The following is an 11,858-nucleotide window of genomic DNA, read 5'->3' as shown; positions in this document are numbered from 1 at the left end:
AGATTCTTTTCAGGTAATCCCAGTGCCTAGTGGTGAGGTTTACACTCCTAAAACACATGCTATTGATTCTATACAATAGTTTCTATGATACCTGTGAGTAAGACTTTATTAGTGGCAATTTTGTGTTTTGTTGATAGATGATTCAAGTTACATTTGAGAATATTTTGTGTGTATATTTATTACTCATCAAACATTTAGCAAAACAGATACCCCAAAATAATATGTAGCAAATCCTATACAGAAATTATTCACAACTCACACATTTTATTCAATGTAATGTATATATATATATATATATTCACACATATGAGTATAATATGTGTGTACACAGTAATATATAGAGTAGTATAGATTTAGAAAATTTTCAGACTGGACTTAAAAATTAAATCCAGAAGAAATGATAATCTAAAGTTTTTGTAGCATAAAACTAACACTGTCATAAATCTGGAAAATTACAAAATTTATTAGATATTTTTTCTTTAAAATTTTTTTATTATCTTTATTTGTTGTATAGAGGCAGCCAGAAATTGAGAGGGAAAGGGTTGATAGAGAGGGAGAGAGACGAGTCACCTGCAACACTGCTTCACCACTTGAAAAGCTTCTCCCCCTGCAGGTAGGGGTCAGGGGGCTGGAACCCAGATCCTTGTGCATGGTAACGTGCACTTAGCCGGATGCACCACCGCACAGCCCCAAGACAGACACCTGCAGACATGCTTGTAGATGGGGAGCCGTAGGTTCAAACCGAGATCCTTGCGCGAGTCCTTGCACTTAGTGTGATTATCACTTTGTATTATGTGCGCTTAACAGGATGCGCCACCACCTGGCCCTCTCTGAGGTTTCTTTTTTCATTGCTATTTTAAGGATTAATTGCTATAGACTTACTATTTCCATTTGTATGTTTAACATTTATGCCATTGGAACTATTGCCATTGCTGTGTCATATGTCTATACAATTTCTACTGGGCTCAAATTTACAAGAAGGCAAAGAAAGGCCTTTTGGACTCAGTTTTCCTCTGTCTGGTGCCTTTGTGGATATAAGATGTTCAATAATTATAATAATTACCATGATTGGATCTTCAGGCTTTTATGCCTTTTTTGTTGTTGATATTTTGCTTTCTTATTTTGTGATTTGATGTTTTTCTCTAGTGGTATTCCCTTTATCTTTTATCTTTTGTGTATGTCCTGTAGATTTTTTTGTCTGTACTATAACCTAGCAAATATAAGACATCATCCAGACATTTGATCTTTTTTGTTAATTCTCTAAAGTTTTATTTTGGAAGTCCATTACTAATCTACAGGTGCACAACAAGTGACCACCAAATTAGCATTGTTAAACACTAAGACTCTCACAAAATTTTCCATTTAATCTTTCTTATCTGATAGTAATCTATCTTTAAATGTACACAGGACTCCTACATTTTAATTCACACAATTTGTCTTTGAGGTAACATAATTTACATACTTATTTGTCTCTATTTCTGATTTTTATTAGTGATTTAATATTGATTTACATGGTTATAAAATAATAACATAATTCCACACCATTCCCATGACCAGAGGATTTATGTTAACACATATATCACATGACTCATCACACATTAAATCTGGCTAGGGCAGGGAATTTTGTCATTATAAAGTTTCCAGTGGAGGGGATGGGACACAGAACTCTTGTGGTGGAGATTGTATGGAATTATACCCCATTACAATTGTACCCCCTTTCAATCTTATAAATCAATATTAAATCACTAATAAAAAGTAAACATTAAAATTATGTATTTGTGGTAGAAAGAGAGCGAGAGAGAGAGAGAGAGGAGAGAGAGAGAGAGAGATTGATAGAGAGAGAATATGAAACCATAGCATCAAAACTGTGTTGTGTTGTATGGCCAACCTGGGTCACACACATGACAAACCAGCATGCTATCCAAGTGAGCTATTTCACCGATGTTCAATGTAAATTTTTCCATAAAGCACTTTTTGCTACAGACCTCTATTAGTAAAGATAAGTATTCTATTTTAGCTGAGAATTAATTTTCCCTAGTTGTCTCCAGATAGCTGCTTTGATCTCCTTGTTTCTAAGACTGTATATTATGGGATTTAGAAAGGGAGGAAAAACTGTATATGCCATAGCAATCACCAAATCTTGAATGGATGATGTCTGGGTAATTGGCCCTAAGGCAGCAAAGAGTCCTGTGGTGAGAAAGAGCATAATGACAATCAGTTGTGGCGAGCAGGTAGATAAAGCCTTTGCCCGACTCTCAACTGAAGGAATTTTGAACACAGTTGAAAAGATTTGAACATAGGAAGTAACCATAAGAAAGAAACATCCTAGTACTAGACAGGAACTCAGGGCCAGGGTTACAAATTCAACAAAGAAAGCTTCACAGGAAACTAGAGACAACATGTGAGGGATGTCACAGAAGAACTGGTGGATGATGTTGGATCTTCTAATGGGCTCCCAAAATATGTTGCCTGTATGGATTGCTGCATAAGAAAAGCAGCTTAACCAGGCTATGCCTGCCATTTGATGGCATTTTCCTGCTGTCATAATGGCTCCATACTGGAGAGGGTGGCAAATGGCAACATAGCGGTCATAGGACATGACAGTGAGAAAGGCCAGTTCAGCAGATGCAAAAGCAAAGAAAAAGTACACTTGGGCTACACAACCAAGATAAGAGATTGAGCTTCTATTCATCAAGGAATTATGAATTGACTTAGGCACAGTGACTGAGATGTAGCACAAATCCAAAAAGGAGAGGTTCTTTAAGAAGAAGTACATGGGTGTATGAAGATAATGATCAAGAGTAGTGACCACAATGATGAGAAGGTTTCCCATCAGTGCTGCAAAATAAATCAGAGTAAACAATCCAGCATGTAGTATCTGTAGCTCCCAGATTTCAGAAAATCCCACTAGCAGGAATTCTGTCACGTCTGTGAGATTGTTCACTGGGCAGGGATATCTGTATCCTGTTGTTATGAGAAAGTACACAATGATTACGAGTGAGATAAGAAAACAAACAATGTAGAATTTACATCATACAATGCTTAGGAATAATATTTCCTTAATTAAAGGAGTCAACTGGATACCTTCAATAATTTTATATATAGCATTACTATTTAAACAAATAGGTGGTGATAGATGGGTTTTTAACCTGGGGAAAATTATGAGCGATATGGCTAAGACTGTAATAGTCAAATAAATAATTTCTTAAAGCTTTGGATTAATATTGTTGTTTACTACTCGGTTCTCCACAAATTTTGAGATTTGAACTATTTCCACTGCCAAACAATAACAAAACCCTTCCAGGACCAGTTAATTTCACTGAAGAATCTTTCAAGCATTAGAAGAATAGATACCAACCTTCCTCAAAGTCTTCCGAACACATTTGGAAACTCTTTTGAAATACTTGCAAACTCACTTTGTGAGTTCACCATTACTTTATGATAGCCACAAAAACAAAACAAAACAAGAAAAGGGAGGGATATTGAACAAGCAAATGATCCAACAATTAGAACTATAGTCCAGATTATGAATACTATAGAAAAAAATTTAGTAAAATATGTTTAATGACTAAAAAATAAAATAAAAGATTATACATCATAATTATTGGTATATAGTTCTAGCGTGTAAGCAGAGTTCAACATATACAAATCAATAAGTGTAGTACATCACATCAATAAAATGAAAAAAACATCATATGGTCATTTCCATTTCATGATATAAATCTTGGCATAGAAAAACATACCTAAACAGGTTCAATTAAAGTTAAGTTATTTCAAAGAAGAAAGGAAAAAGTGAAAATAAAAAATAAAGGAAAAATGAAAGATAGAAACACCTCAATTCATGGTTCTAGCAATCATTTTTCACTATGATGTTAAGACCTGGACAATAATAACAAAAAACAGTAAATGTTAACACATCAAACTCACAAACCTCTGCATAGAAAAATTAATGATTTTGCTGTAATTTAAATGGGAATAGATTAATATGTCAGAGGAAGTTTTATTTTTTAAGTCTCTGTTTTTGCTGCATAGTTCTACTGCGTGAAATGTTTCAATGATGCTTTAGAATTGAATAGATTTTTTGAGATTAGATCGAAAAATAATAATTACAGAAGCCAGACCTCCCACTTTCTGCTTCTCATAAAGCTCTTTGGTCTATACTCTCAGAGGGATAGGATGTGAGGGTGATCTGGCTGCGACATCTGTCACCTCATTGATAGCCAGGGTTGATTCGGCTGATCTGGTTGGCTAGGTGGGTGTCCCCTTCCTCCCTCACTGCTCCATGTGAGTCCCTCCCTAAGCTGCAGCCAGATCGCCCTTACATCCTATCCCGCTAGGCAGAAGAGAATGCCCCTACTTCCCCCAGTCCTGGAACCCTTGGATAGGGCCCATTTTCCCGGATGCCTCTTCCAATGCATATCAAATAATATTGCATCCGCCGATGACAACCTAACCAACGCAACGATTGCCACCTCAACATGCTTCATCTCAGACTGTGTCCAGAGACTTCACGTGTGGAATGACAACCCTTCAGCTTCATTACTCGGGTGAAACCTTTCCTTTTATAGTACACTCTACTTTCATCTCAGGTGGTTCACTTTCTAACAAAGTCCCAAAACCTAGATATACACCAGTTTCTGTGTGAGAGAGCTTATGTTCGCATGTATCCATAAACTACTGCAAAATATATACCTGAAAGCAGAAGTACACTAGAGTTTGCAGTGAGTACCTCCCTAACACTTCCTCTCCCCTATTCCAAGCTTTGGGTCCATGATTGCTCAACAGTTTGTTTGGCTTTGTATGTTAACTCTCGTTTCAATCACCAGGTTCCAGATGCCATCAGGATGCTAGCCAGGCTTCCCTGGATTGAAGACCCCACCAATGTGTCCTGGAGCTCAGCTTCCCCAGAGACCCACCCTACTAGGGAAAGAGAGAGGCAGACTGGGAGTATGGACCGACCAGTCAACGCCCATGTTCAGCGGGGAAGCAATTACAGAAGCCAGACCTTCTACCTTCTGCAACCCTCAATGACCCTGGGTCCATGCTCCCAGAGGGATAGAGAATGGGAAAGTTATCAGGGGAGGGGGTGGGATATGGAGATTGGGTGGTGGGAATTGTGTGGAGTTGTACCCCTCCTACCTTATGGTTTTGTTAATTAATCCTTTCTTAAATAAAAAAAAAAATTAAAAAAAAAGATGAGAATGGCCTCCCCGAATAGAGAGGGACCAGTCTTCTGTCGAGTAGCTGCACTTCCCTGCTAGAACCTCCAAACAAACTCTCAAAGTCTATACTCTCAGAGGGATAAAGATTAGGGAAACTTCCAGTGGAGGGGATGGAATACGGAACTCTGATGGTGTGAGCTGTACAGATTTGTAGCTGTACAGATTTGTACCACAATCTTGTTGATCATTATTAAATCACTAAAATGGTAAATTATTGATAAAATGAAAATTAGAAAAATGAACGATGACAACCAAGAACGGGAAAAATTCACTACAAATTTCCTGATATTACTATATTAAAAATGTATTTAAAAACCTCTGTCAAGGGGACCGAGCAGTGGTGCACTGTGCCTGGTTGAGCAGACACATTACCTTGTGCAAGGACATGGGTTCATATCCCCATTCCTCACCTGTAGGGTGGGCAATTTAGGAGGGCTGTAGGAAGTCTGCAAACATCTATTTTTTTTTCTCCTTCTCTCTACCTCTCCCTCCTATCTTGATTTCTTTTTATCCTATTAAATAATAAGAATAAAATGAAAAAGAAGGGGAAAAATGACTGCTAGGAGCAATGGATTTCTAGTTAGTAACTACACAGAGTTCCTGAGATAACCATGGTGGGAAAATAACAGAAAATCTAAGCAATTATCTAATGAGAAGAAAGAATAAATAAATACTTGTTTAAAAAGGACAGCAAAATATCCAACAGACACATTTAAATGGTGTCCACTATCACCAAACATCAGGGAAATGCAAATCAAAGTTGCAGTCATGTCACCTCACACCAGTGAGAAAGACTATCAACAAAAAGATAATAAGGTGGAGAAAAAGCATAATGGTTATGCAGAAGATTTTCATGCCTGAGGCTAGAAGGTCCCAGGTTCAACTCCCAGTACCACTACAAGCAAGAGCTGAGCAGTCCTCTCATTGGTTTCTCTCTCTCTCTGTAGTAAATGCATATATTTATTTAATTAATTAATTAATTCCCATGTTGCCCTCATTGTTTTGTTGTTGTAGTTATTATTGCCGTTGTTGGATAGGACAGAGAAATGGAGAGAGGAGCAGAGACAGAGTGGGGGAGAGAAAGATAGACACCTGCAGACCTGCCTCACTGCCTGTGAAGCAACTCCTCTGCAGGTGGGGAGCCAGGGGCTAGAACCGGGATCCGCATGCTGGTCCTTGCACTTTGTGCCACCTGCGCTTAACCCACTGAGGCACAGTCTGACTCCGTAAATACATATTTTTTAAAAAGAAGATAATAAGTGCTTGCAAGTATGTGGTGACAAGGATCCGTTATACCTCTTGTTGGTAGGAATGTAGATTAGTCTAGTGACTATAAAAAGTATGGAGGCTTTTTAAAAATTAGAAATAAACCTATTCTGATGTCTAGCAATTCTGCTTTTGGATATTCTCAAAACAATTGAAAACAGGTTTCCCATATATGTTATTACATTTATCACAGTTAGTCACTAAAATAGCCAAAATAACTCAAATTCTAATCAACCCAAGAGTGGTTAACAAAAGGTGCTGTATGCGATGGCATAAATTCACAAATAAGGCTTTTTGCTAGGTTGACAGAACAGCAGCAGTTCAGAGCTAGTCCAACGAGAACCCCCAGTATTCAGCTTCTAGCCATTCTGACAGAGTGTATCAACGAATCAGGCTTCACACTGGCAACTGAATAGGGTAGAAATCTACACCTGATGAAAAAGTGGCTAGTTATGTACTCCTTCCTCCAGTTTTTCCACAGATCTCAATTTTAATTGAAAAGTTATATAATCAGTGCACTCCTGCTTGGAAGTGGCCAGTTAGCTCTGGCTCTTTGCTGACATGCTCTTTAGGCAGATGTTTCCTTTGTTACTCCACCCTTTTCTCCTTTTGCTGAATATTAATTTTTTATTCCAGTCAACTTTCTGTACATTTTGGTGTGTGTTGCCTTATTCTCCCCCAGATTCCCTGTGCATCGTCTGTCAGGAGACAGACAAATATGGCTTCATCTTCTGGCCCATAAGACGATCAAGACAGCACAAATATATTTTCACTATATATACCTTGATACATGATACAATACTACTGAGTTACTTTAAAAAGGAAGTTATTCTTCTATTTGTGACAACATGAATGAATCTTGAGCACATTATGAAAACAGCTAGACATATGAAGTTAAATTCAGTGCAATATCTTTTATATGAAGAATCTGAGAAAAATTAAACTTGCAAGAACAGGGTATAATGGTAGTATTCAGGAATGGGGGATGAATGTGTTGTTGCCTAAAGTCTCAAATACAGTGAGTATTAAAGAAGTGAGAGAAACTTAGTGTGCAATATAGTGAATATAGACAATAGTATCATACATGAAATAAATAAAGATGATCCAAATCCATTTTTTAAATGTCAGAATAGCATTTGTTAAAATATGGATTTCCTCTCTACCCAGGAAGTTAAAATAAAAAATAAAAACAAAATAGAGAAAAGGATATGAAAGAAATGAATGAAGAAAATAAAAGAGAAAAAGAATATGAATGAGATGACACAACTAATTGCTTTGGAGCAGGCCGAATGGTTCATTTAGATAGTGTATTACCCAACAGAATGCATAGCCAAATATCAGTTTCATCTCCACTGCACTGAAGAAAGTATCAGTGCTGTGGTTTCTTTCACTCTCTGCCTCTCTCTATCTTTAAAAAATTGATTTTTATATACGTTTTTGTCTGTTAAGTGCAAAACTCTAGTCTTGCAATGGTTATAAGTTCTGAACAGACTAAATTCTCTCTAGTTGTTTTTAACTTCTCTTATAGACCATTTTTAAATGGGATTTATTATTTAAACAACAAAAAACCCACAATTTAAACTGCTATTATGAAAAACACTGATTTGAAAAATAATTTATTTCCTATGACTAAATGAATTATGAAAATAGTACACTAAATACACCCTCCTGGGGACCAGGTGGTGGCACACTTACTTGAGTGCACGTGTCACAATGCTTAAGGACCCAGGTTCAAGAACCCAAGGTACATGACCAGGGTTCAAACCCTCAGACCCCATCTGCAGTAGGAAAGTATCACAAGAGGTGAAGCAGTAGGTGTTTATCTTTCTCTCCCCGTCTCTGTCTTCCTCTCCTCTCTCCATTTCTCTCTGTCCTATCTAACAACAATGACATCAATAACTACAACAATGATAACTACAACAATAATAAAAATACAAAGGCAACAAAAGGGAAAATAAATAAATAAAAAGAAAAAATTTAAAAAAGAAGAATTCTTCCTGTATATATTAATTGTGATTATTATATCTCTGATTTTATCAGAAATGCTGTCTGCCTATTTATAATGTATATGCTCCCAAACATCAAAGCCATTTGCTTGTTACCGTGCCTCTTACATGAATTCAAAATAAAATTAACACCAATTTTAAGTTGTTTCAAACCACAGTTAACATTAATGTCATTTTAAAGTCAATTTAATGATTATTACTTTTAGTCATTCCTTCTAACTAAAGATAAAAACACATGTATATTTTTTGTGCTGTGGAGCAGTTTGGAGTACTCTCAGAAGGCTGGAAATGAACCTACATTTGACTCTGCAATTCCTCTCCTAGGGGTTTATTTTAAGAATCCAAACACACCTATCTAAAAATATGTGTATATACCTATGTTCACAGCAGCACAATTTTTAATAACCAAAACCTGGAAGCAACCTAGGTGTCTAACAACAGATGAGTGGTTGAGCAAGTTGTAGCACACATACACAATGTAATATTACTCAGCTATTAAAAATGGTGAATTCATCTTTTTTTCACTTCATCTTGGATGGAGTTTGAAGTTCCACGTAAGTCAAAAAGAAGAAGAATATGGGGTGATCTCACTCATAGAAGTTGAAAAACAAGAACAGAAGGGAAAACACAAAGCAGAATTTGAACTAGAGTTGGTGTATTGCATCAAAATAATGGATTTTGGGGTGGGGGCGAGGGTCGAGATCCTGGGACATGATGGTGGAGGAGAACCTAGGTGGGGGGGGGTTTAGAGTGTTCTGTGGAAAACTGAGAAATGTTACACATGTACCAACTACTGTATTTTACTGTCAACTGTAAATCATTAAACTCCCCAATAAAGAAATAAAGTATTATTTGTCTGGGTAAATGTAAAATTAATGCAATTATTTATAAGAATGTTAGAACCTCTGTTTAGTAGCATATTTTGGAGAAAATCTTCTTTCCAAACGTCTTAAAACAATAAAGTCTGCTTGAAACAATTCATATTATTAAAACAAGTGATTTAAAAGAAGTTTACCCTCAAGTGATGTTAAATGATGAGCAATGCCCACAGGAGTAAGCAATGCTAATTCTGATAAAGACAAAAATTATAAAACCAAATTAACGTAAGAGAAATATATGGGAAGTGTGTATAAAAAAGAAATTTATAAAAGGAAAATAATTATTTATTTTAAAAGGCATAGTTTTCTTGCTTATATGTACATATCACCAATTTTTAAAAATTTATTTCTTTATTGGGGAATTAATGTTTTACATTCAACAGTAAATACAATAGTTTGTACATGCATAACATTCCCCAGTTTCCCATTTAACAATACAACCCCCACTATGTCATTTATCATCCTTCATGGACCTGTATTCTCCCACCCACCCACCCCAGAGTCTTTTACTTTGGTGCGATATGCCAATTACATTTCAGGTTCTACTTGTGTTTTCGTTTCTGATCTTGTTTTCCAACTTCTGCCTGAGAGTGAGATCATCCCATATTCATCCTTCTGTTTCTGACTTATTTCACATAACATGAATTTTTCAAGGTCCATCCAAGATCGGCTGAAAACGGTGAAGTCACCGTTTTTTTTTACAGCTGAGTAGCATATCACCAATTTTATGTCATTTATGTATTGAATATTTTTGAGCTATGAATTACATTAAACTATTCAAGAAACTAAGCTACTTCCTTTCAAGTTCTTATGGATTTAAAATTCACACATTAGAGAAATAAATAGACACTCCTGTGGAATTTCATTTACCAGGATGAAAACAAATCAATTTACAACATATCCCAGTACCTTGCATAAAGGTATGGCAACAGTCCCTGCTCAAGTCAGGGAGATACTTCCCAACAAACTTGAGGATACACAGAATGAGGGAGCAACAGATTCTCCTTTCAAATCATTGTTTTCTCTAAGACTACCTATACCTATTCACCAACATTGCTATGGAGGATTCCGCATGATATTTAAAGCGATAATAAACTCTGACAAGCTAAAGCTTAGCTAGAGGGTCCTATATGCAGGAACAGAAGAGAATGTCTGACCCTGCCTACTAACATGGGTCAGAATCATTTTCTTCCTTCTGGCTAAACTGTCCAGTATACAAGAAACTATTCCAAATGCAAACCCACCTCCTCCTTATGTTTTAATATTCTGCTAAAAAATAAGGATTGGATGAGTATGAAATTAAGGAAGTCTTACCTTTTAGTCATATGCTAACAATCAACCAAATTTAACTTGGGGGCATTACAATTGAGTTTAAATTTCCTTAATAGTGTATTGAGAGAAAATTGGATGGCTTTTATTGAGTGACCAGTTTAGAGAACATATAAATTCTATCCACAATGCTGTTCAATCTATGCAGTTCTAATCCCCAAAGGACGATGCCTTATTTTTATATCAGAGAAGAAAGATCAATTCTAGAACAAAAATTAATACATCCTGAGTCTAAAGTCACTTTCTTCCCAACTCAAAATGAAATCAGGTATCTTCAAAATTCATCAGAAAATATAGCAAAATCTGGGCTAAATTATTTTATTTACTTAACTAAAGAATAAAAATAAAAAGCATGATAATTAAGGAAATGACCTAGTCAACCACCTGCTGATGCTTTTCTCACAAAGAGGAGGAAATATTTACAGAAACCTCATGACTAGTGAGAAAACTTACGCAGTTTTTTTAGTGTTTAAATTCTGAGAAGTACAAAAAGAGTTATACCTTGATGAAAGAACATCTTCTCAATAGGTATGTACTTTCTGCAGTAATGATAAACAATATTTCTAATGTCTTCCCCTGTTTATGACCTGGAGAAACTGACCTATATAATACACAAACCTAATACTATAGAAATGTTTGTGTATATCTTATCAAGGAGAGAATATTCTCCACTAAGTGCCCAAGAGACAGGGTCCCAAGAGTCTGAAGTGAATTGCCTTCCAGAAATGGCATGGGGACGACTAGTCTTTCATGGATGCAGACTGTCTCCAGGTCAAACAGAATAGTATCTGTTGAAACTGAAACCATGAAACTAGGGAGTAGGAGGTAAGAGAACTTCAGCACAGGAAATAGTGAATTTAAGATATTGTATATTTTATTAATAATTAAGATAGTGAAGACAACAGTGAGAAGGACAGCAGTGATATCAAAGCATTTGTAGTTTTACATTTCATAAAGCATTTTTTTTTGCCACCAGTTATCACTGGGATTCCGTACCAGCATTACAAATCCACAGCTCCTGGCAGCCATTTTTTTCTATATTATTTGATAAGACAGAAAGAAATTGAGAGGGGAGGGAGAGATGAAGCAAGAGAAAGATGGACAGCTGCTTCACCACTCCTAAAGCTTCTTTCTGCAGTGTGGAAGCAGGGACTAGA

At 36.3% G+C, this 11,858-nt stretch overlaps 1 protein-coding gene across 1 annotated transcript; it reads right to left on the bottom strand.

Annotated features, from left to right (window-relative positions):
- Positions 1-2,008: 2,008 nt before the first annotated feature.
- LOC103107661 (olfactory receptor 14I1) lies at positions 2,009-11,508 on the bottom strand. Its single transcript, XM_007516469.1, has 3 exons — positions 11,418-11,508; positions 9,510-9,563; positions 2,009-2,964 (listed from the first exon to the last, which is right to left on the bottom strand). Exons 1-3 carry the CDS (start codon positions 11,506-11,508, stop codon positions 2,009-2,011), a joined length of 1,101 nt encoding a protein of 366 aa, XP_007516531.1.
- Positions 11,509-11,858: the final 350 nt, after the last annotated feature.

This window comes from Erinaceus europaeus, chromosome 2 (assembly GCF_950295315.1).
Source record: "Erinaceus europaeus chromosome 2, mEriEur2.1, whole genome shotgun sequence".
NCBI classification, from domain to species: Eukaryota; Metazoa; Chordata; class Mammalia; order Eulipotyphla; family Erinaceidae; genus Erinaceus; species Erinaceus europaeus.
The sequence above is the reverse complement of the archived record's forward strand: the minus strand, read 5'-3'. Positions and strand labels throughout refer to the sequence as shown.

Coding starts and splice junctions, on each gene's coding strand:
- LOC103107661 (XM_007516469.1), bottom strand. CDS start 11,508: ATGGTTTCAGTTTCAACAGATACTATTCTGTTTGACCTGGAGACAGTC. Junction 9,564..11,417: donor CCCCATGCCATTTCTGGAAG/GCAATTCACTTC, acceptor TGTCTTTATCAG/AATTAGCATTGCTTACTCCT. Junction 2,965..9,509: donor TCATTTAACATCACTTGAGG/GTAAACTTCTTT, acceptor TCATAACAACAG/GATACAGATATCCCTGCCCA.